Here is a 26235-nt window from a genome sequence, read left to right on the forward strand (position 1 = left end):
CATCAGAGGTACAACCAGGTGTCACAGATTGCGAATTGCATAAAGAGTGGGTCACCCAGTGATCCAACCCATTACAAAAGCTTGTTCACCTATTAACTTCGGTGCATACCCACTTCAGGCATATTTCGTCGTCAGCCACTGAATAAAATTTTTGCACAATATTTCTAGAAGGTGTGTTGTGGATACCACGCTTCTCTGGCATAGTGAATGCCAGAATACTACACAATTATTTATGACATAGTGGGTACCCAGCAAGTGTGCTTCTAGCAGTTACTCCGAAAGTTGAGAAAAGGCTCTGAAAAGCTGCTCTTCGAGATTTCGCTGTGACAATGTTCCGCGTTCCACTCAGACCTGGAGTTTTTTTTGACGATGGTTACCAGCACGCCGGCAAGCAGGCCGGCAAGGAGAGAGGTTTTACGTTACGAAAAGAGGGTGGCGCTGGGGTGGGGTGTGGAGAGGGGACTGATGAAAGAGTCGCCAAACTCTACCGAAGAGTATCCATGGCTCTGGGTCACCCCTAACGGTGGCGGCGCGGTGGCTTCCTGGTGCACCATGCTCGTTACGCCGTGTCCATTCCATGCAGAAAGCCTCACCACGAGTTTTCATCGAGTGGACATAACAAGTGGTGGTAAGAAAAGTAAGAGGGAAAAGGTGGAGAGAGGGCAGTACAGAAGTAAAGAAACTAGAGAAAGGTGAACTGAATGTGCTTTCGCCTGGCAATGTCGCTTGCTTTTCCAAAAGCTTGCTTTTCCAAAAGGCTTATCCAAAATCTCACGAAGGACCGCTCGCTCTGAGGGCAGCCGGGTAGAGTCCCTCGAAATCGAGTGAGTTATTGACAGTCACCGGCGGCCAGAGGCGCACGACAGTTGACGCGAGCTGCCGCTTGAAGAACTGCCTGGCGGCGTCGTCCAGCCAAGACATCCTGCTCACACCGTCGATGGCCTTCTGTTTGAGAGTCCCTAACAGGGAGGCCGCTAGCGCCTCTCCCTTCTGCGTGATCCGAGAAGACATGTAGAGCTTTGCTAAGACCGGGTTGTAGACGGCCTCGACCTGCGCCGCGCACAGCAGAGCCAAGTAGCTCGCCGCGTACGGGCCGCTTCTCAGGACGTCTTCGAGCAGCTTCTTGTCGAGGGCAAGCACGTACTACTGAACGAATTCCCAGGACACAAGCATGAGGGTTGCGACGTCGCCGAGGTGCTCGACGTAGCCTTTGGTGACGAACAGGGCCGCCGAATAGGCGACTAGCACGTCGTCGCCGGCGGCCACCGACTGGTCATTTTCTCTGAGCGCCTCCAACCACATGTCCACGCTTCCGTGGGAGGACGCGTTGGTTTAGCGGATCAGTGAGGCATTCGTGTAAGACCTCAGCATGGCCATCGGTATGAGTATGGCGACCACGTCGCCTTGGGATTCGGCGCTTTCTTTGATGACCATCTCGTACTCGGGACCAGGTTGCTGACCCATAAAGAAATGGTAGATGAGACCCCAGTACCTGGGCATACATAACTTCCACAGCAAAAGCGTGAAGTGCAATCAGAGCATGTATATAGCGAATACCCCGAGCTATGTATCTATTTACTTATATCCCCCGTTTGCAATGTCAAGTCGGCAGGTCCTTTGGAAGATTGAAATGAATAAATAAAGCTAATTTTTGGAAGGCGTTGGGTAAGTTGCTCGCATTAAAATAACAAGCAAAGCCTGAGGCTGAAGCCAATGTTTCAAGAAATGTTTCGACCGAATAACCAAAAGTAGAAATCTAGCGTGGGTCGTTAGCCACACAGCACATACGCAGCGTGGCTATTAACATGACATGGCCTGCGTCTAGCTCAATCCTAATTCGGCGACGTGTGACGCATTGTGCGTTTGCGACTACTGTGAAATGCTGTTGGTCTTTCGAACACGCACACTCAAAGTGACTTGAGAAACCAGTGTTCTGAGCTCCCAATTCCAGAACCCTCGAAGCGCGGAGTGACGACCTTTAAAACATGCCCTTCTAGTAATCTAGGGTGATACTGAGGCCCATCCAGGCTTTTCTTATCACCTGCGGTAAATGGTGCATATGATTAGCTCGTCGTTAGTACGCTAAAGGCTGTATGCTGCGTGGTCGAATTGTCTAACGCGGGGCTCTGTCTGCAGAGCAAGTGTTTGTAGGTGCGCTTCACTAAATTCCTATTTTGAAATATTTTGTTTATGATATATATATATGTATATATATATATATATATATATATATATATATATATAGGAGATATGGGATATATATGGGACATTACGGAATTGATATAGCATAGTAAAAGAAGCGCAAACGCAACAGATGGAAATCTCAGATTTCTTTTAAACGGGTAGTTGCAGGATTCAACGTTTTGTCATAAGTGTGATTCTACGTAAGGTCCAACAAAGCAGTGTTGCTTCATGAGTGGAAAGAAGAGATCCGCAATTGGTTTTACCGAAAAAAAATGTTGAGGCACAGGCAATCAATAATTTCAAAGAGGTGGGGTGCCACACTTACCTGCTCTGCTGTTTTTCGACCGTGGCGAATAATTACACAAAATATAATAAAGCGACATACCTCGAATTCGTTTAGCTAATTATTGGTGGATTTGCTCTCATGTTTATATATTTTTCTCTTCTATGGGTATACAGTGTAGATGTTTTTATTAAAAAATATCAAAATTGAGCCAGCAAACATTCTTTTGCTATTTTGCAGACCTTTATTTCAAAAAGGGGCTTCGACAGATTGGTCAAATGTTCCCTTTTCCTTTCTGAGATGCTCATTTGTAAAACAGCGAAAGTTTATATTATTAACACTTTTCAATAAACAGATAGAATTACGCCAACTTCAAGAAAACAGCATGCAAAATAAATTTCCAACGATGATAAAAAACATTTTTTGATATTTTTTTAAACCGTTCCCTTATTATATAGCACGTCAGCTTTCACAATCAATAAACACATGCTGCATAATATATGGTTTCACATGCAGTTACGCCACGTCAAATAATGCCTTTGTGCAAAGATAGCAAATCGTAGAATGAAGGCCTATACTTCAGTTTCTCAAAAGGAAAGCAGCCTTGTAATGGCTGTCGACTCCACTGAGGACCCCAATTTTGAAATGATTTTGTCACTGGAGCGGCCATTACCGCAGAAAGAATTAACAAGCAAGCAAGCAAGCGCAGTCCGGCGCATTCCGGTGTAAAGAGGGCTCGTTTTCGTGTAATCAGACGGATAGATTGCGACACTGCGGGGCGTAAATTCCACGAATGTGCGTAGGAGTGTCGCGATTTTATCCGCCCTTTGCTCGCATCACAGCCATGCGCTGCTAACACGTCATATCAGAAATGCAGACGTAGCAGAGATCGATTTGTATTTAAAAACTATAGTCTTTCTTGGGGATCTTTGGCGCAAAAACTTTGGTCTGTCTGTCTGTCTGTCTGTCTGTCTGTACATTTGTCTGTCCACCGTTACCGCGAACCGGGTAGTCTAAACAGCACCTGCCGATACCTCGAACGGCCAACCCCGTCCCCAGCGCCCACTAATGTTGCTCAAGGATGAGTGTTCATACGTGTGTGATTGTCAATAAAAAAGCAATTATTGCGCATATCTAAGGTACCATAACAACACGTACATAGTCTGCATGTTCGCATTTTACTAGAAAAGGCATACATAGGTAATTTTAAGGACCGTAGCACTCGTCACGCTGCAGTGACCATGCAACGCTTGCACGGAAAGGCGAGCGCTTCAAACGCTTTGCTAAGACGACATGGTGGTGGCCTCTGCCCGTCGCCTTGCGTTCTACACCTTATCACCTCTGAGACGGACGCGCACGCCCGTCTGTCTAACGCAGTGCCGCCAGAATAGCATTCACGTATTTTCTTGCCCAGAACATCAAATAAATGTTTTGTTCAAGCTCTCGAGACGCAACACTATCGTCTTTCGACGACATTTGCATTCTAACATGCAGATACGGGGCCAATTTTTTTTTTGTGTGTGTATGTGTTTAAAGGAAACACACACACAAAAAACGCGTCTACAATGCGTATACTTACATATTCAAATAAAAGCTTCCCGAGGTGACTGATGTGGCATGGTGGAATTTCAGCGCACGTTATCGGCGCGTAAACAGAGGCAGTCGGCTACAGTCAGATTCGCCGTCTGTAGCTAAGGTTCCCCGACCGCATCCGGCGTCCACAAAAGAAACGCTTCAAGGCGTCGACGGAGAAGTTGAAATTCGCCTGTGTTCCCTCAATGGGAAGTACCATGCAAATTCTCGTCGGGAAGCTGCGAGCGCTCGCTTCTCACAAGCGGGTGACACCGCTTTCGCCAAAGAAACTGCGCTGCGTGAATTGATCTCACTGAAATGCCGTGAAAGTGACGCCCCAGGAGACAAATACAAATGGAACAAACGAAAAAAATATGGACAACCGAATCCGCCTGCCCATCTAAGATGACGTCGGCAGATGACTTTTGCTGGCCGTGCTAGAATGACCTAAGGTCACTCTAGACGTGCGCACAGTCCGCTGCTCACACTTCATCTGATTCCGACAGTGCTCTTGGTTTTCTCTGCTCCTGTGCGTTTCATGGCGATAAATTATACCCCTTAACAAAATTATTGTTCAGACTACCATTCGAAGCACAAGAAACTCATTTCAAAGAAACAATATTTTCGAGGAGTTGCCAACTCATACGTCACAGCTTGATGTCACAGTGCCTCAAGGAAGGCCACGAGTACAACAATCATTTCTAATCATTCACTATACCGTGTTTATAACTGCTAATTTGCAGTGGCAAGAAGTAATTACTCAATACGATATCATGCCAAATTTCGGAGTCCTACGCACTCACAAACAATCTTCAGACCCACATGTTAATTGTGCCCAGTCTTGCACAAGATGGCTGTCTTCACACCGGAAGACGCCGGACTATGCGCACTTGTTCGGTAATTCCGCACTCATGACCGCTTCCGTGACGAAAAAATCTCAGAATTGGCGTCCTCAGTGCAGTCAAGATCTATTTCAGTGCTGCGCTTTTTTTAAACTGAAATATTGGCCTCGAGATCGGAGTGGTGTGCTCTCGCGTGTGACGTCAGTTTGTGGACTCCCCTCTCAGCCGCGCTGCAGCAGGCGCTGCTCTTGTGCGCGGGTCGTCTGGTTCGGGAAAAAACTTTGTCGAACGAACAGCCTCGCGAAGGTGAACTAACGCCCTAAAAAAACGTTTTTGAGTGAAATTATCCATTTGTTCAATTGTAGCCCAATCTAAAGCGCCAAACTCCTCCCAGATGGCCGATAAGCGTGCCGATGCCGCCAACCACATTGCTGGTCAGAAAGTGAAACTGTGTATGTCTTCGCTCGTCATCTGTAGTTTCCGCGGTGTGATACTCGTTATTTCGGGTGTGCAGCATCTCTTTTTGCGCTCAAAACTGAGCTGCGCTTAAAGCAATATTTTAACATGGCTCGCCCAGTAAGCAGTACTTGTGGATTTCTTCCTTAGCTTCGGGTCTCTAAGATAGTTGTGAAAGTTAACGTCACGGGTGGGTGATCACATAGAGGCACATAGCAGTACTCCATCATTGCGCAGCACACGCCGAGACAAGCGGCTGCAGTTTTAAGAAATAAAGCACTGCGCTTTTAAAATGACCGTTGAAAGCGGACATCCACGGTTGTCGGAACAGCGTCAGTAGACACCAATCACAAGATAACCTGTTGAACTGCGTCTTTGCCGAGTTTTACCACGACGGTGCCTCGAGAGCGCGCGAACACTCGAACTGACGTAATACTACAGTGTCTAGAAATATACTGCCTAGTGTGTTGAGCGCGGGCTAGGAGACGGCCCCGCAGCTGATGACTGCCGGCGGCGCCCGCATGGCGCGCTGCTGTGCGAGTGGGTGCATTCGCGTTCAATGCTTGCGCTCTGAAAGCGCTGCGAAGCTTTCAGGAGGCAGAGCCGCGCGAGGCCAACTATTTTCCTACCTTTTCGGAGTGTTTTTTACACAAGGCTTTATTGTACATGAACTCCTCGATTGCTTTCACAGTTTTGGCGCTTTGCAATACCAAATGAAGATCATTTCGTGGCGTACATTTCGCCATCCTCTACTGCCAGCAAAAAAAAAAAAGAGGCAGATCCCACGTAACTTGGGAATCAATGCTGATTGAAGGCGACTCTGTTGTAATTTTTTATTAAGCGAAACATTACGAAGTGGCGCTAAATATATCCGAGAAATTGGAGAGTCAACCCTGAAACCTGCATTGGCGTTTCACGAACATTTGGCTGTTCTTGCAAAGTATTTCGAAGACCTGGCGAGGCTCTGCAACAGAATACTTAGTTTCCATGCAGATTGCTTGGCTTCGATTCCTGTAGTATGACACCAACGTTTGTTATTTGCATTCGTAGGGTCAATGTTGCCAATGCCAGCTCAACGCTCACGCATTAAAAAACATGTGGCGAGAAAGGTTTGATGGCGTACGTGACGGGATTGTGAATTATTCATGTCAGGACCAGCGAGTCATATTCATTGAATCATCTTACCCACCCGCACTAATTTTGGTTTACCCTAAGTTAAGGGGGTGATCGTGAGGGCACTCAAAAACATATCTATAGATAGATAGATAGATAGATAGATAGATAGATAGATAGATAGATAGATAGATAGATAGATAGATAGATAGATAGATAGATAGATAGATAGATAGATAGATAGATAGACCGACAGGTGCTCAAAGTGGTGCAAAGAAATTAATTTTAAAAATCACTGACAGGATAACCACCAGAGTCATTTTTAAAAATGTGCCTTGTTCTTGAGAGCAGGAATTATCACAGAAGATCCCAAAACCTTTACCTCTTAGCCTGCATTTCATTAGGATTAGAGCAAAAACAAAGAATCATAACATGCTAATGAAGAATCTGACACTCGCAGGATATATTAATACGTTGTTGGAAAGGGAGTCTGACGTTGAAATTGGGGAATGGGGGGAGGGGAAGTGTGTGAAAGAAATTTGAAAGGGCATTTTCAAATTTTAGGATAAATACTGATATTTGAAATTATGCTTATAAGGCGAATTCGTTCCCGACACCGTTCACCCTAACCCGAAAAGATAGTTCGATAGAGTCACTCTCAAAATGCTTTTCTCACACGACAGCGTTTGGCTTCGGCCTTCTGTCTGCCCTCTTGATCCTACTTTTTCATTCACGAAACCGTGCTGGATCCGTTAGTGCGGGGAAAAAGACTTTTCCTTGTTCGACCAATAACTTTTTTGACACAGTGGCACAATACACGTCCGTTATTTGCATTGTCGCTTAGATTTTAACACCTCAGGGTGTTGCAGTGCACTTTGGGCGCCGTCCAACTTCACAGTAAATCAGATGGGAGCTCTCACTCTCTGATTTTAAACGTGGCGAGGCTCCGGCAGCAACAGGACAAGGACACTCAGGGCACTCAGATGCCAACAGGTTACTCAGATGCCACAAGCAGCGCTGCGTTTCGAGAGGGTGCACAAACGCGCGAAATTCCTCTCGTCCTGTTGCTGCCGGAGCCTCGCGACGTTTGAAATCAGTGTGTGGCAGCTGCCATCTGATTTACTGTGAAGTTCGACGGCTCCTAATGTGCACTGCAACACTCTGAGGTGTTGAAAGCTAAGTGGCAACGCAAATAAAGGACGTGTATTGTGCCGCTGTGTCAAAGAATTTATCGGTTGAACAGGGAAAAGGTGTCCTGTTCCCCACACTAACAGATCCAGCACGGTTTCCTGAATGAAAAAGTAGGATCAAGGGAGAAGAATCCGAAGGCTGTCGTGTGAGAAAAGCATTCTGAGAGTGACCCCACCAAGCTATCTTTTCGGATTAGGGTGAACGGTGTCGGGAATGAAATCACTGTTTAGGCGAAATTTCAAATATTCATATTTATCTCAAAAATTAAAAATACCCTTTTGAATTTCATTCACACAGTTTTTCTCCTATGTCAACGTCGGACTCTCTTTCCAACAACATTCTGAGTATCATATGCGTCGGGTGTTAAATTATTAATTAGCATGTTATCAGTCTTTGTTTTCACTCAAATTCTAATGGAATGCAGGCTAAGAGGTAAAGGTTCAAAGGTCTTCTGTGATAATTATTGCTCTCAAGAACAAAGCACATTAAAAAATAACTCTAGTGGTTATACTGTCATTGGTTTTTAAAATTAATTGCTTTGCGCACTGTAACCACTTTGAGCATCCATCTATCTATCTATCTGCCCGTTCGTCTGTCCATCCGTCTGTCCGTCCGTCTGTCTCTCTGTCCACCTGTCTGTGTCTGTCCATCTGCCTGTCTATCCGTCCGTTCATCCGTCTGTGTGTCCGTACGTCTGTCTGTCTATCTATCTATCTATCTGTCTATCTATCTATCAATCTATCTAATCATCTACGTCTACTTAGGGTCTTCGAAATACTTTGCAAGAAGAGCCAAATATTCGTGAAACGCCAATGCTGGCTCCTGTGTTGAATATGCAATTTATTGCATTTATTTAGCGCCACTTCATAATGTTTCACCTAATAAAAAATTACAACAGAGTCACCTTTCTTAGCATTGATTCCCAAATTATGTGGCATCTGCGTCTTTTTTTTTGCGGGCAGTAGCAGATGGCGAAATGTATGCCACGAAATGATCTTCATTTGGTGTTGCGAAGCGCCAGTACTGTGAAAATAATCGAGTAGTACCTATACAATAAAGCATTATGCAAAAAACACTCCGAAATTGCAGGAAAATAATACTTGGCCTCGCGCAGCTCGTCCCCCTGCAGGGTTTGCAGCGCTTGCGGAGCGCAACGATTGAACGCAAGCCCCGCCGCGGTGGTCTAGTGCAGGGCTAAGGTACTCGGGTGCTGACCCGTAGGTCGCGGGATCGAATCCCGGCTATGGCGGCGGCATTTCCGATGGAGGCGGAATTGGTGTAGGCCCGTGTGCTCAGATTTGGGTGCACTTTAAAGAACCCCAGGTGGACTAAATTTCCGGAGCCCTCCACTACAGCGTCTCTCATAATCATATGGTGGTTTTTGGGACGTTAAACCCCACATATCAATCAACGATTGAACGCAAATGCACCCACCCGCACAGCAGCGCACCATGCGGATGCTTCCGGCAGTCATCAGCTGCGGGGCCATCTCTTAGCCGGCGCTCAGCACACTAGGCAGTATATTTCTATACACTGTACTGTAGCAAGCGTGCACATGGTTTGCAGCGCGACGCCATCGGTCGCACACTTTGACGGGTCGTAACTGCAAGCGAAACCACATTATGTAACATTTTTTTATTGATTGTGAAAGGTGATGTGCAAGAAAATAAGTGTAGAAAGTTTACGAATATCAAAAGTGTTTTTTTATTGTTGCCTTAGGTTTCCTTTGCATGCTGGTTTCTTGACGTTCGCGTGATCGTGCCTTTTGTTGGAAACTGTTATCAATATAACCTTTGTCAGTTCCATGAATAAGCATGCTGAGAAAGTAATGCGGAATTTTCACCATTCTGTCGTCAGCCCTTTTTGAAAGTCCTGTAATGTAGGCAAAGGACGTTTTCTGGGTGAAATTTGACAATAAAAGAAATATCTGCGCTATCCAGATAAGCGAAAAATAATTTAACATCAGCACTAATACGCCTATTTTTACCTAAATGAGATTGAGATAGGTAGATTTTTATATTTTGTGTAATTCAACGCCAAAGTCGAAAAAACAACAGCACAGCAGGTAAGCGTGGCACTCCATTTCTTCGTCATTATAGATTTACTGTGCTTCAAAGAAAAAAAGTTTTTTTGGCAAAACCAATTGCGGATCTCTTCTTTTCACTCATTGGGCAGTAATATATAAAAGTGTGAGAAAAATTTAAGGGGTCGACTGGTCATGCATTGTTCGATCTTACGTGGAATCACCCATACTTCGCTTTTTTTTCAAGACCACCACGTCATGTTGCAGTCTTGATGAAGACAAGCGCTCTTGCCAAAATGCTGCTCCAGTGGCTCTCCGCATTTAACAATTTTCTATCTTATCGAGCTTACATGTTTCCATGGGTTTCTGTTGTTTCTGTATGCACGCCGTAGGTCGGAAGAAATTGTGAACTGATGCAGACTCACTCATGAAATATATTTTACACTTTGGACTCAATCGTGTTCAGACTCACTAAAATATGCCTGAGCCCCACCCACTCAGACTCAAATTCACGAAAGTCCTACTTATTGGAGTCAGATACTCAGCTCAAACTGAGTTCGAGTTCCAGAGATCGACTCACGAGTCCGTTAGCCTATAATTAGCTTGTCTGACTGTGGTGTCAATACGCTTTAGTCGGTCTGTCATTTATAAATCTTACACAATAAAATATTGTTATAGAAAATTATACAGGTTCCTATTACCGAAGACTGCAGCCGGACCATGCAGTGGAACACAGATATTTAACGTAATCGATTCTCGTCTGGGTGCCTTTTGATATAGTTGCTTGGAATACGAGTTCCGTGTGGTCGCATAGAATTATAAAGACATTTTTGACCAAGATGACAACATCTTATATGTTTATCAAGAACTTCCCTAAAGAGTTGGCAGGGGGGGATGTCAAGGAACCCCTTCAACGTAATTCACGCATCTGACGAGTAAATGTCGAAATGGTGTATGAACGATGTTGCTCTTTAATGCGTGAGAATAGGTATGAGTACAAATGTGAATTCACGTATGACTTATAATAATGCTGAAGATGAGTAGGCGCGACAATAGGTCGATAAAAAATGCGGAACTCACTCGGACTCACTTAAGAATTGCATCTTGCTCTTTGGGCTCACTCGGAGTTAGACTCGTCAAATTTTCTTCAGCCGAACTCACTCAGACCCGCCAAAATATTAGTAATCCGGACCCTCTCAGAATCAGGCTCATGGTTTGATCCAACGTTTTTAGATACTAAAAACGTTGGTTTGATCTGAGTGCGTCCGATTGAGTCGACTCAAGAATGAGTTCGCCAGCCTATGAGGTCGCACGCATAACGTTATGATACAAGTAAAATCAAGATATATGTACCTTGCGTAGTCGCCTGTAGACATGACGTACTCGTGCAACGCTGCGAACAGCCGCACGTCGCTCCTCCGACCAGGTAGTAGAAGGAACCGCCGTGCACCGGGCGTGAACGGATGCTTCAACACGCGGACGCGCATCCACAACGCCATCTCCCAATTCATGGCTAAGTCAACGAACACGGTAGGCGCACGCACGCCGCCACGTGGTTTGTCGGGCCAGGCCAATTTGCGATCCCTGAGAAACTCGAGAAACAAACCCTTGTCCGCCTCGCTGGAGCCACTGTTCTCCACGCACGAGGAGTACATGGCCAGTGGTTTAGCGGCCAGCGACGCAACCTTGGCTCCCTCTTCGAGCAGCTCAGGCAAGCCGTCCAGCCAGGAGATGCTGAGGTCACCCAGCAATGTCTGGGACACCCGGGGAAACCGGTCGTCAGGTTTCCACGTGGAACAGACGTACGCGTCGAAGTCGTGGCACGGGTCAACGCTGCGGTTAAGCTTGTGCGCGAGCAACGTCACATCTGGCGACCGTCGCTGGTGTCGCACCAGCGTGACACGTCTCCCTGCGGCCTGGTTGACGGTAGCAGAAACGACAGGATTGTGAAGGCGCACACCATGGCCAGTGCCAGCGTGGTGATCGTGATGAGCCTCTTGGTGTCGTCGGGCCGTATGTGGGCGGGGCCGTGCCGGGCAGAGCCGTCGTGCGCATGCTGCGTGAACAATCCGACGGCCGCACGACGAAACAGAATATCATGGCTCAAATGAACACCAACGGCAACAGTAATTTACTTGCGAAGTCCTGTTGCACGCTTCTAAAGTAGCAGAGTAGTAGCGAGAGGGGAATATTCGAAATGGAATGAGATTTTTTTTAGCACATATACGCCTTAACCGGTAAACATGCGCTGCACGACCGATGCACACGCATAACTCTTCTATGCGCAGTTTTTTTGCAGTACATATGATGAAATATATATTGCGAAAGTGGCACTATTTGCGTGATACTGCGGACATTTGTGCTCTTAAATGATTATTTCAACATGAAACAGTTTTATATTTCCGTTATGGAAACGACGTTGGTAAATTGACACTAACGAATGAGAAAGAATGAAAACTAGAAGAAAAATTTCTGCCGCTGGGAATCAAACCCGCATCTCTCGGTCAGTGATGATAGGCGCACGGCGCTCTGTCAACTACGCCACCGAAGTATAAGCGCGAAGTTTCGCAAGATGCGTTTTATATCTCTCATATTTTTTCTCCCGCATGAGCCGAATTTCCGAGCACGAGCCCGGCCCGATCCATGCTATCTGCTTTGAAGACCCGCCAGACCTCGATACTAGAGGTGCGGGCCCGCCCGGTCCGACGTGCAAACAGCCCGAGCCCAGCACATAGTCTGGTCCAATAATATGAAGAATTGTTGCGGAAAAGGATTATCGGTTTCAATAATGTGGCATCGTATTAAATCTATAAAAGTTAGACAAACAAGGGACCCATGACAGCCGCATATTAGAAGTTGTCGTGTACCAATCACAAGCTGTCTACAATGATCCGGGCTTCAGTGAAATGCAGTGCTCCCGTATCACATGTCCCGTCGAACCGAAGTTCCGTTCGCTGCTCGCACAGTAGCAATAGTACAGCCGCAACTGCCAACATCTTTTTGTTAACGTATAGCTATAATTTGGAATTTTAAGATCTACTTGTTCCATCAGGAGTTTAGAACCTCAGATACAGGACAGGAGCCTGGTTCTATGGGTCAATGGTAGGCAATAGCCTTTTGAAGCGGAGGGCCAAATTTGCATTAAGCCGACACAGTGAGGGTCGTATGGCAAATCGGGGGGAGGGAGAGTCTTGCAGACAAGGGGTGAAAATTTAGGGCATTGAGAATCTACAAAATCGAAATGAAAATCATGCTTATTTTGCGGACGCAGGGGCAAGTGTGCAATTTTACTAATATAGATTGCAAAAGAAAACACCATTTGAGGTCAAAGCTGCCATGTCGGCCTTCAGATACGTATATATGACAAGGTAAGGGGGTGGGATGTTCTCATATATAGTGTTTGAAACAGAAATGTGGCCCGCTGGCCGCAGGTTGCCAGTCATTGCCATGGATTATCCCAACACCCATCTTGTACGCTATCGCTGCATTCTGGAAAACAATTCTGGTGAATTGCTTACATCCAGGGGTTGATTCGGGCTTTGTACTTAGTTAGGCCCTCACGATAACGAACAAAGCAGCCCGGACCAGCCCGGGAGAGGTGAGAATACGTCAGCCTACCCGAGCCTGATTTACGGGCTTGATTGGACTCGGGCTTTTGGGCTACCCAAAGCCCTGGTACACCTGTCTCCTTCTCTTGACGGAGCGGAGTGGTGCCCCCGTCTATGAGCAGAAGAGTGAAAGACTCATGAAACTACGTAATGAGTTCCGTGGGGCTATTCGGTGACGATGCAGGTAGGGTGTCTCGGTGTCAGCGAGCAACGCTGGCCACAGCGTGGATATGCTTCCCGTGTTGCTCTGCCTCCCGTGTTTCTGGGCCTCCATGATGTTGCGAAAGCACAGTGCGGTAGCGTAGAGCAGAGGCTGTGTTTACCGTATTACTCGGCTTTGACGCGCACAACATGCCGTGCCTCTACTTAATTAACGGTGCTTTGAAAAAGTGCATATCGAGTACCAGTTCAATAATGTGCTTAGTTGGGCGCGCTGGTTCACACTGGAATCGATTTGAGCGCAAACGGACAACACACAAGAAGAGAGAAAGATATATGAGCGCTCACTGCCAACTGGTTTTATTCCGAATAAAACCAGTTGGCAGTGAGTGGTCATAGTCGTCCTGTCTTCTTGTGTGTTGTCCGTTTGCGATCAAATCTATCCGAGTACTAGTGTTTATTATATGCTTGTGTTTTATCTTTGCACTGAATTCAAGGTATATGCTGTCTCCAGGCATAATATTTACATCTTCAGCTGCCACAGCGCCTAAAACATGATCATGAGCGTTAATTGTTGCGATGTAGATGTGCCACTAGACGTCAACGTAGGCACATCCATGAGAAATGATGCTGCAGCTGTTGCATACCCATAAAATTTTTACAAGCTCTGAAAATGTACAAGCTCTCATTTCTAACACTTACGCTCTGAGAAAACTACACTCAGCGAAACTTGCTTCTCTTCGTGGCATGTTCTGTATTCTGTTTACTCTTACTCTAGGTGTAGCCGATTTGAAGCACACCAAGAGAGTATGGTTTGTTACGCTTACCGATTCACATTAAGATAGTCAAAGGGGGTATATACGTGATTGAGCCGCTTTTCATAGTTTTCGTCATCATCATTAGCCTGACTGGGCCCAACGCAAGGCGAAGGCGTTTCCCATGTTTCTCAATTAACCCGGAACCTACCCTTGCTATGGCTACGTTATGCCCACAAACTTCCTAATTATATATACCCACTTAACAATCAGGTTCTCTTGTCACGCTTGCCTTCTTTTGGAATACAACCTCAGTATTAGTGCGATAGCAATGATAAGAACAGTCGCCGCCGCCGTCATGAACCGTATGTGTATACGTATCTATATATATGAAAACTTAAGAAAGAAAAAAAAAGACGCCCGCACTCGGCACCCAGCTCGTCGCAATGCGCCAACGCGCGCTTATCTCCCTACGCGTACTTTGCCCGCAGATTAGGGTGGGGGGGTAAGCACTTGTGTGCGCGCGCTTATTCTTCGTTGGGCAGAATCATGTACCTTGGCCTTTCACCGGAACGATTGCGTTAGTTGTCTGAGCCACAAAGGTCACTTCGCTCGCTGGGCAGGCCCGGTTTGCGAAAAGAGCGCGCTTTCAAGAACAGTGAAGTAACAAGTGGGGCACTCGTTAGTTCACACTCATATCAGTACCTGTGATTATGTTTCGTGCGTCGTTTTTGTTCAAATAGCGCGTTGAGCGTTGAGCTGTAAGCGTTGTTAGATAGCTTTCGTCCTGTGTGTGTTCTTTTTGTGCTTCATTTGTGCGTGAGCAGCGCGTTGAACGTCTCAATCTGCTAGCCGTTCTCAGCATTAAATTCTAAGCTGCTATCGCATTCATTGCTTCGCCCCTGCGGCGAAACTGTGACTTTTTATTAACCAGCAGTTAGCTTTGTTTTCCGCTGCAAGCCTGTGTATGTGCCCATTTTACTTGATTCCTTAAAGCATTTGCTCTTTCACCCACGTGGTTCTCGTCTTTTCCCTCAACGCTGGGCGTACCATTTTCCCCTCCATGGCTCGCTGCCTGATTTCCACTGTTGGAGTTCCCTGTTAGGCGTGGAACTCATAACGGTGAGTCAGGTAGCGATGCGCAACTGATGCACCACAGAACACCGTTCACCCAAAGAAACTTAGAATAAACGGCATACGCGAGAAAGTTGATCGTAGCTAGTGTGTCACGTCACGCTGACTGCGTATCACAGCCTGTCGAGTTCGCACGCCTTCTTAGTCCGACTCGGAAAGAAAAGGTCTACTAAGCACGACAACCTACTTAGACTACTTAGACCGGGCCTACTTAGGCCTACTCGGCAAGGCTGTGCAAGTAAGAGTAATTCAAGCAGGATCACCAAACGGCGACTCATATTACCACCTGCGGAAATTGCTTCCGCGACGATACATTTGTCCCTCTGTGCCAAAGGCATTTCTGGCAGCTCGCCATATCAAGTCGCGCGTATAAGCGACGTAGCTATAGGACGTGGCACACTGGGCCCGTTGCCTCTCCCCACAAATTGGTTTCGCCCTGGCATACAGATTGCAAAATTACCATTTTCCTGCTGAGCCCCACTTCAGACCAAAGAGGTGCCCCTCCCCCCACTCCAAAAAAACTTTCTGCCTACGCTGCTCTTATCCATGACCCGCGACGACCATCACGACACAGTCTCGCCGCCTACCGTAGCAATTGGGGTGCTTCATATAGCTTTCCAACATCAAATACCTCATGTGTCAATTTTACAGCTGGGACGGAACAACAATCAGTGAGTAGTTCGACTACCGCGAGACATCTGTCGGCGATTCCTTATTACTCAAGAAATATGGCCGAGTGGAGGAAAAAGAGGGGCACTGGGTTTCAGAAGCTCGCACGCATGAGCGTGAGGACAGAAGAAAACGATGGAGGAGAGACCAGCTGGCCAATAGAACAGGCGTAATCGGGTGAATGTGGCATTTTCAGCGTCCGAGATATATCGCTTGGTGACATCTCTGAGTTGGCGCAGTCCACGCAGCTGAATATTTAAGGCAATTACCAAAAGAGTGGCGTTTTACGATTGCAGAGAAATGTACTTAACGACATCTATTGCCAGAGTACCGGACAAGTTTTAAAAACAGTCGAATAGGTCTGCCAGTAACGTCTGGCATGTGGAGGATGCGGACAGCGCGGTGAAATATTAGTGATTGAAGGATCGCCAGCGGCATTGTTCGCGCAGCGTGCATTCGGGCAAAACATGGCAAGAGATATAGCTTACCGTGTATCGCACCAGCGTTGAGATGTTTGCAGTCCCCGTTGGAGCGTAGGATGCGTCGGCATGCTCCAGGCCCTGCTTGCACCCGAAGTCTGGCAGGGCTGGCGGCGGGTCTTCCGAATCGTTCACCCGAGGTGCATCCGAAAGACGCGACTGCTGCTGGGTGCGGTCGCGTTCGACAATCGTCCGCACTTCAGTGGATGAGGGTTTGTGCATTGGCACTGTCCTGATTGATTTGCCCTGCTCCAAGGCGGCCACCTGGCACAGCCCACTTCGGGGGATCGGCATGCATCTGATGACGATGATGGCTCTGCAATGCCTCTGCTTCTGGGATGTCAAGGGCATTGACCAGGAGTCGAGCCTGATGATGATAATATCTGCTGCATGATGGCGCTTATACCCGCAACAGAAAATGGAACTTTATGATGAAAAGAAAAATAAATCACCTTGAATATCGCGGTACAGTGGCTTGGGGGTCGAAAGAATGCGCGTTTGTCGTTTGAATGTTTTTTACTAAAATGGCAAATACCTACTCTGGAGGGATAAGCTAAAAACCTACTCATACCCAAACACCCACTCTGGAGGACTCAGCTAAACACACACACACACACACACACACACACACACACACGGAGGATGCTTCAACTTATCTTTCAACAGTAGAACGTTACAGTGTACTATCGGGCTACTTTCACATCGAGGTATACGCTAGCCAGCTTTCGCTTCTCGGTGGACAGTTTAAACGGACTGCTAGAAAAAGAACGTCCGTGTGCGCAACATGGGCTCTTTAAAACAATCCTACATTGCCTACCACGAGTACTTCGCCATGTGCCCATTCGGACGTAGCTTTTCCTTCTGTAAACTGCCATAGTACCCACTAGCCATCCGTAAGGCTATACGCGCCCATGTGCAGCTGCACACTGTGTAGATGTTGCTGCTGATAATGTTTATTAATTGTGCCTGTGCGCTTTGTACGGGTGGACCAACTACTCGTTGCGCATTACACGTTTTGACGCCTCGTGTGATTCCACGCTTCTGCGACGCGATACTGCACGCCTTAAAGGGGCTCCTCGCACTAAATGGGAATGCATTTCTTAGTGGGGCTATGTCCATCTGGATCCGTCTGGATCTGTCTGGTTCCGTCCTCCGCCGTCTCGCATATCAATAGCAGTGGGCGCGCCCGCGCCAAGAAACCCGAGCCACCACCATGTCACGCTTCAGCGTCGGCAGCTGTCAGCAGCAGCTGCGGGCGCGCTCGCTTGTCCTCGCCCAACGGAAGTCCTCACCTCTTTGACTTGAACGTTACTTGCCACAGCCTCAATGCAGTGCATTTAAAACGCGTTTGTAGCGTCCGTGCGGCCAGCTTTTGTGTAGCGTTTTTTTTTTGTTAAAACGCTGACAGCATGGCCGTCAAGAATGACAGGTGCAGTGCTTGACCGCTCTTTCTCTCGCCATTCGCTCTCTCTCCTCCCTGTGCCCCACTTTCTCGTCCACTCGCGCCTCACTCTCGACCGTTCGCTGGCTGGACGGCTCTCAAGAAGATTCGAAATTGTGTGCCTGAGATGGTGCTGTGAAACGCCAACGTCGAGCCGAGAACGCTGTTTGTGTTTGTTTCGTTTACTTCATAGTGCTGCTAGGGCCTTCGCTCCTGGTTCCATGTGCAAAGAAGTTTCTAGAACTTTCCCTCACAAGGAACTCACCCACCACACTATTATTTCGACCCTTTTCACCTTGGCTTGAAGGTCGGGCGCCTTCCCAATGTCAACGAGCTAGCCCTTTCTAAGGCACGAGGCTTCACTTACCGCGCCGGGACTTTTGCTTCCCAGACAGAGTAATCAGCTCCCAACCTTCATTATAGGGACGTTTTGACTACCTTCAACGAGATCACGAAACACTATCAATGAGGCCGTAGGTCCTTTCCGTTGCCGGTCCAAAAATTGTCTAGGCCACAGGCAATCTCTCTTCGCATGCTTCAGACAGGAACATACCGTAGCCTCGTAACTTATAGCAATTATTCCGATATTTCAGAACTTTGTCCGGACTGCCGCACTCGCAGTGATTTTAACCACATGCTCTAAAGGTGCCCCTTATTACAAAGAAAAGATGAAGAATTTCCTCAAAACTCCTTTCCTTTAACTCTCACGAGTCCAGTTCTCATACAACAACTATAGGCTGTCCAGAATGCCCACGATGCGACGATGAGGCTGGGCCTCCCCGTCCCTGCGTGGGAGCGGCCCACGATCCTACCCTATAAAACGGGGGTGGAATCCTTCAGGAGCCCAATAAAAGTTTTCATCCATCATCCAACCGACTTCATAGTAGTTTTTAACCGTGCACGCTAGCTACAATAAATGTACACACACACACACACACACATACACACACACACACACACACATATATATATATATATATATATATATATATATATATGTATATATATATATATATATATATATATATATATATATATATTGCAACGAGCGAGTTCACGCAAAAAACACTTGTTATTAAACAAGAAGCGTTAGCCGCAAGAAGCTGGTACAGGCAGAAACCCGGCAAGCACGAGCCACACACGGACGTCAACGTCTTTTTCACGCTGGCACAGAGCTGGCGCCACTATGATCCGGTACAATTACTCCCCGCGCAGAAAAGTGCCAACCTGGCGATCTAAGGAAATGACACGACAGGGGGGTCATAGCATGGTTTGAGTCGTGATACGTGAACCGATTCACGCCCTCGGCAGCGTTGGTTCGGAGGTGAACCACTGGGCTCAACTTCATAGTTGACGGGAGATGTTTGTCGCACCACACGGTAGGGGCCATGGTATTTCGACGAAATCTTTGCGGAAAGACCGGGAGGGGTAGACGGGACCCAGAGCCAAACCAACATTCCTGGGTTATAGTGGGCACTAGATGCAGATGCATCGTGGTCAGTTTTTGGGCGCCACTGGTCTTGCGCGGTAAACGAGCGAGCGAGTTGACGACACTCTTCGGCAAAAGCAGCTGCTTCGGAAACGGGCGTCGCTTCGGAAACGTCAGGTCTGTACTTTAGAATGGTGTCCATGGAGCATGATGGTTCACGTCCGTACAGGAAGAAGAAAGGAGAGAAGCCGGTGGTTGTTTGTGGCGCAGAGTTGTACGCGTACGTTACAAAAGGGAGCACTTGGTCCAAATCAGTGTGGTCGTCAGACGCGTACATGGCAAGAATATCTCCAAGGGTGCGATTAAAGCGTTCTGTCATTCCATTGGTTTGAGGATGGTATGCCGAGGTTTTCCGATGAACAGTGCGACATTTCTTGAGCAGCTCGTCGACGGCGTTCGAGAGAAACACGCATCCACGGTCACTCAGTAATTCACGAGGTGCACCGTGCCGCAAAATCAGATGGGGCAGAAGAAAGGACCCAACGTATTTCGCAATGGTAGCAGGCAGCGCAGATGTTTCAGCGTAGCGTGTCAAATGATCGACGGCGACGATAATCCACCGGTTGCCTCGAGAAGTGTAGGGTAGAGGACCATAAATATCAATTCCGACGCGGTCGAATGATCTCGCTGGACAGGTTAAGGGTTGCAAAGAACCAGTAGTGCTGCGAGAAGGCGTCTTGCGGCGTTGACACGTGGCACATGACCGAACGTACTGGCGAACGTGCCGATACATGCCGCGCCAGTAGTATCTTAGACGAAGGCGAGAGTAGGTCTTGAATACTTCAGCGTGGCCACACTGGGGGTGATCGTGAAAGGCAGCGATGCCCGAGCGCAAATGACGGGAGATGACTAGGAGCCACCTATGGCTATCAGTCTCGTAATTGCGGCGATGCAACAAGCCTTCACGGACAGCAAAGTGTCTTGCTTGATGAGACAGGGACCGTGAAGTCGATTCTACCAAACCCTTAGAGAGGAATTCGAGCAGAGAATTGATACAGGGATCCCTGCGCTGCTCGGCTGACATGTTGGTGATGCTCAGCGATGAAGAGTTGCAGATGGCAGATGGTAAGCAGGCAAGATCAGAAGGCAGCGCAGAACGGGATTGGGCATCGGCGTCTCAATGTCTGCGTCCTGAGCGATAAACAACATGGATGTCGTATTCTTGAAGGCGTAAAGCCCAATGAGCGAGACGACCAGTAGGGTCTTTCATGGACGCTAGTCAGCATAAGGAATGGTGTTCTGTGACAACATCAAACTGGCGTCCGTAAAGGTAAGTGCGAAATTTTCCTATAGCCAAAATGATAGCTAAGCACTCCTTTTCCGTGACGGAATAGTTGGACTCTGCCTTTGTTAGGGTACGGCTGGCATAGGCGTCAACATACTCTTCGCAGCCATCCTTGCGTTGAGCGAGAATGGCACCGAGGCCGACACCGCAAGCATCCATGTGAACTTCAGTAGGTGCATTGGGATCGAAGTGGCGGAGAACTGGTGGAGACGTGAGTATCCGGCGCAGCATCGTGAATGCGACATTGCAATAGGAATTCCAGCCCGAGAGGTCTGCTCTACTGGAGACAAGCTGAGTTAGGAGGGCGATTATAGAAGAAAAATTGCGGATGAAACGCCGAAAATACGAGCACAAGCCTACGAAGCTACGGAGCTCCTTTAGGGTGGTAGGTTGGGGTACTCGGCAACGGCACGCAGTTTGGCAGGGTCTGGCGATATTCCTTATTTTGACACGACGTGGCCGAGAATTGTGAGTTTGCGTGCGCCAAAACGACATTTTTTGAAGTTGAGTTGCAACCCGGCTGCTGTAAGGCACTGGAGAACTTGTTCCAGACGGGAAAGATGAGTTTCAAAACTTGTAGAACAGACAACTATGTCATCTAATTAGCAAAGACACATATGCCATTTATGTCCCCTGAGGACACTGTCCATCATCCTTTCAAAAGTTGCCGGCGCATTGCAAAGACCGACGGGCATAACATTAAATTCATATAAGCCGACTGGGGTCGCAAACGCCGTTTTTGGATGGTCTGGTTTGGCTATTGGCACTTGCCATTATCCAAAGTGCAGATTCAGTGAAGAGAAAAACTCCGCACCTTGAAGGCAATCCAGGGCGTCATGAATGCGTGGCAGAGGATAAACATCCTTGCGTGTGATGTTGTTTAGTCGCCGATAATCCACGCGAAACCTAATGGAATCATCTTTTTTTCGCACAAGGACCACTGGCGAAGCCCAAAGACTGTGCGAGTGTTGAATGACACTACGTTGGAGCATCTAATTGACGTTTTGAGTGATGACGTCACGCTCAGCCGGCGAGACGCTGTAGGGGCGCTGACGAAATGGATTAGGATGACCGGTGTCGATAGTGTGAGCGACAACTGACGTGCGTACCAAGGGAGGTTGTCCGTGGTCGAAAGGGGCGCGGAAACGGTCAAGTAGTTGAATGAGCTGTTTGCGCTGGTCTTGCGTAAGCCCGATGTCCACGCTGCTTGACAGAACGTCTTCGTCAGGTAGTGAGGGTGCGGTGGCAGCCGTGACAGCATCCACGGACATCGGCGTCGTATCGGAAGGGGAATCGAAAGGAATGATGGCATCATAAGCGTCAAGATGCCCAGTACATTCGCCATGTAATAAAGTAGCGGGACAAGGGAACACATTGCACATGTACACGGCACTCGAACCATTGGCAAGCGTTATGACAGCAAACGGGACGTCACGGTTCCGGTGACGAGCGCATTCTTGCGACGGTATAAAGAGGGCAGTTGAATCAGGGACAGAGTTGTAAAAAATAGAGACCATGGCGACCAAAAAAGCAGAGATGATGACGTCAGTGTCGACGGTCACCTTTTTAGGCGAGCAAGGGAGATCTATGAATGTCGTGCTGAACGGAAACAAAACGAGTTGTGCACGGGCGCAGTCGACAACCGCTTGTATAGCGGAAAGAAAGTTCCATCCCAGGATGATCTTATGAGACGCATGCGGAAGGACGACAAATTCAACGATATAAAGCACCCCTTGAATCACCACACGAGCAGTGCATGTGGCAGAAGGCTGGACGTGCTGCAAACTCGCTGTGCGTAAAGAAATATCAACCAGTGGAGTCGTCACTTTGTTCAGTTTGCGGCACAACATTTCACTCATTACACAAATAGCGGCACATCTGTCGACAAGAGCAGTTGTGGCGAAACCGTTCACAAACACGGCAATCTCGTTAGGGGGCGAAAGATGAAGCCTTGGAAATTTCGTCGGTGGCGCAGATTTGCCTCGGGAACTGTGACGCTTAGTTTTCCTCCTGGGCGTGGTTGGAACGGCGAAGCATGGGAGAAGGAGACCGAATACGGGTGAAGGAGGTCGACGTGGGCTGATGTCTGGTCGACGTGAGTGGTGGTCAGCTGCATCAGGTGTAACATGTGATTCTGGTTGCCGAGAAACGTTGCTGGAATGCTGAGCCTCATTAAAATAGAATCAACGGCGACGACAGTAGCGCGCGACATGCCCTGGAATACCCCAGTTGCAGCAGACTTGCCGGTTATCCGGAGTACGCCAAGAGTTAACAGGTGCTCGAGGTGGCGATACGGTTTATTTACCAGATAAACTGGAACAGGCGACCAGTAGTAGTTGGTGGCTAGACTGTATGAAGGGAGCGGCGGTTGGGCAGGAGGTCGGCGGCGGCTTCTGCATAAGTAAGCATTGCAGTACCTGATATTGGGGACGTGGGTGAAGGGAGAGCCTCGGCAACTTGCGTCTGAATAGCATGGCGAAGTGAGTGGTCCAGTGCTTGGGGGTATCGTCGATGGTGGTCACAAGCGAGAGCTGTCGAGCTACTTCTTCACGGATGTACTGTTGAATTTGAGGCATCAATACGGTGTAGTCAGAGCCACTTCTTTTCCACTCCAAAGACGAAATATCTGCCGTTTGCGTATTAGCGCGACGTGTAGAATTTCGCTTCTTGAGCAGCTCATCAAACCTTTGACAGAGCTGAATCCCGGCAGTGACGGTCTGTGGGTCTTTGGCCACAAGCATATGAAAAGCGTCGTCATCAATGTTTTTCATTATATGCTTTATTCTGTCAGCCTCTGTCATCCTCGTATTCACTCGCCTACAGAGGCCGATCACATCCTCAATGTAGTTCGCGAAGCTGTCACCGTTTAGCTGAAATTGTCCCCACAGGCCAAGTTAAGCGCGAAGCTTGCGCATAGCTGGACGACCGAAAAACGAGGTCACGGTCACCTTGAAAACCGACCAGGTGGGGATGTCGGCTTGGTGGTTGGTGAACCATAGATTGGACAATTCTGTCAAATAGAAGATGACATGAGTCAGCTTCGCAAGGTCTTCCCACTTGTTAATCGCGCTGGCATGCTCGTACTTTGCCAGCCAATCCTCGACATCGTAATCTTCAGCGCCATTGTAGACTGGTGGGTCAAGCAGACGAAGTACGCCAGGGCACATGACAGGCGGCGACATGGAAGAGGCTTGTGGGGGATCGACGCGCTCGGTAATTGCGGAATCAGATGGTAGCTTACGGCTGCGGAGCTCCAGGATGTTACCCAGCACGTTTCCACCAAATGCAACGAGCGAGTTCACGTAAAAAAACTTGTTAATAATCAAGAAGCGTTAGCCGCAACAAGCTGGTACAGGCAGGAACCCGGCAAGGACGAGCCACACGGACGTCAACGTCTTCTTTCACGCTGGCACAGAGCTGGCGCCACTACGCTCCGGTACAATATATATATATATATATATATATATATATATATATATATATATATTGCCACTTGCCATTCCTCAAGCTTTGTTATCGCCCCAACACACTACACAATTCTCAGCGCAAACTGCGCCTGCAGTTTTCGAGAAGTTTCGATACTGTAGTAGATCATTTCGATAAGATCATGCCCACTACGCGAACTGTACAGATTATTCTGAAACACTCGTCACCGCCAGCGATAACGCTAGAACATTAGATGGCAGGAGTTTAAATGCCGACGCACTTCGCCGCTTGTCAGTACTTGATCGACGGCCGACGCTCCGTTTGCCGCTTACCTGGTGCCGGGATTTCCGTGACCAGGGGCGCTGCCAGTCGTCAACCCCATCTCATCGAGCATCAAGCGAAGCCCTGGACAACCCCCCGGCTCTGTTCAGGCCTTCATCTTGAGCCAACGCCTGGGCACCACAGCGCACGCCGCGGGAGCCAGGGCCAGGACGGAAGTGTGATGGCTTTCGCAGCGCCACCACCAAAACCTCATTGCTTTAACTTCAGCGCTCCAGAGGGGAGCACCGTCGATGACATCATAGATGCCCTCGAAGCAGTAATCGGCCCAGCTGGTATCAAGTCCCTCCAGCACATGGGAAGTGCAAATTTCGGTGCCGCAGCCGCGTCCATGCAGCCACCAAGCTGAAGAGCCGGGCCGCCATTCTCTTGAACAGCGAATTATTTTCACTAGTAAGCGTAGGTCCTGAAATAGTCCACGTCACAGTCTTACGGGTACCGCTGTGGGTAGGCGACGCAGCCCAAGCGACTGCTCTCTCCGCCTATGGCAACGTGCAACATATCCACGAGCCAGTGTTCAAGGGCCGCCCTGGGGTTGGCACAGGTGTCCGTGTGACGTGAGTGGAAATGAAAAGCCAAATACCGAACTTTCTGACAGTTCAAGGCTACAATGTCATGTGTGACTACCGGGGTGTCAAGAAAGTGTGCTCCAAGTGCAGAAATGCTGGCCACATCGCCAAAGATTGTGCCACGCCCCGTTGCACGCGCTGCAACGTATTTGGACATGCCACAGAGGGGTGCGAAGAACCGTGCCGCAAGTGCTCGGGCAGCCATGCAACAGCTGACTACGTACGTCCGAAGTCCACAGCGAATGCAGCAGCGACAACCGAAGAACAAGCGTGCACCGACCTCACGCTCGCATTGCAAGATGATTATCCGGTGCTCGAGCCTGCGAGCGACACTGACACAAGCGACACTGACGCCCATGCTGAACCCCAAGACGAAGGAGACCTGCCTCCCCTGTCTGAGAAAGCCTCGTCAACCCTTCACGCCCCGTCGGAGACCAGCGACTTTTCGACGGACGCCTATGAAGAACACAGCTCATCCAAAGCCGAAGCCTGAGGGCCCGTACTAAGCAGAGACCACGAAAGCTACAGCTCTGACACAGTTGACACCACCGGTAGCTCCGAGGCACCGAGAGCTTCGATGGAACGCGGCACCAGAACAACGGGACGTGCAGACGTTCCGGTCATCAGCGCAGACAAGACCACAACGGTGATTACGCCACTGACAACGACGAGCGCCCGCGCCACCAAGTACTCGGCTCAGACCAGCAAACTGAGCCTGTCAAACCCCATTTACCAGAGTACAGGTGCGGCCGCCGATGCGAGTGTCTGTGCCAACGCCATGGAAATAGACCGTCCAGCCACCAAACAAGCCCACCCACCGACCACGAACTCTGAGGGCTCTACGGACAGTAGTAAGCCCCAAAAATTGGCTAATGCTCTGACGACGTCAGAGCATTTCTCTCTTTAGTCATGTTCACTCGTTGAGCACTCGGCCCACCCTCTGCAAGGAGTTTTTCTGAAGTTTGCGCGCACTCTCCCTTTTCAAAATGGCTACGGTGCATTTTCTTTCGTTAAACGTCAGGGGTTTCAGACGCCAAGATAAGCAGAAAGAAGTCATGCACTTCGCAAGGTCACGTCATGTCGACATCCTCTTCTTACAGGAATGTAATTTTAGAACCTCTTTTGATGTGCAATCCTTTTGTTCACACTTTGGAGTCGAAGCCTTTTTTTGGCTGACTGATTCAAAGATGTGCGGAGTCGGAGTTGTTTTCTTAACAC

At 48.3% G+C, this 26235-nt stretch overlaps 1 protein-coding gene across 1 annotated transcript; it reads right to left on the reverse strand.

Moving 5' to 3' along the window:
* Window positions 1–1332: 1332 nt before the first annotated feature.
* On the reverse strand, window positions 1333–24491 carry LOC142775438 (uncharacterized). The gene is made up of 4 exons (XM_075876835.1): window positions 24442–24491; window positions 16478–16665; window positions 11018–11720; window positions 1333–1492 (listed from the first exon to the last, which is right to left on the reverse strand). Exons 1-4 carry the CDS (start codon window positions 24489–24491, stop codon window positions 1333–1335), a joined length of 1101 nt encoding a protein of 366 aa, XP_075732950.1.
* Window positions 24492–26235: the final 1744 nt, after the last annotated feature.

This window comes from Rhipicephalus microplus, chromosome X, assembly GCF_043290135.1.
Source record: "Rhipicephalus microplus isolate Deutch F79 chromosome X, USDA_Rmic, whole genome shotgun sequence".
Lineage (NCBI taxonomy): Eukaryota > Metazoa > Arthropoda > Arachnida > Ixodida > Ixodidae > Rhipicephalus > Rhipicephalus microplus.

What these genes read in the sequence shown, in the direction of transcription:
- LOC142775438 (XM_075876835.1), bottom strand. Translation starts at nt 24,491, where the DNA reads ATGGGGTTGACGACTGGCAGCGCCCCTGGTCACGGAAATCCCGGCACC. An exon ending in CACGGAAATCCCGGCACCAG is followed by an intron (nt 16,666 to 24,441) that starts GTAAGCGGCAAA and finishes CATCCACTGAAG; the next exon opens with TGCGGACGATTGTCGAACGC. An exon ending in TCTACAGGCGACTACGCAAG is followed by an intron (nt 1,493 to 11,017) that starts GTACATATATCT and finishes ATGTATGCCCAG; the next exon opens with GTACTGGGGTCTCATCTACC.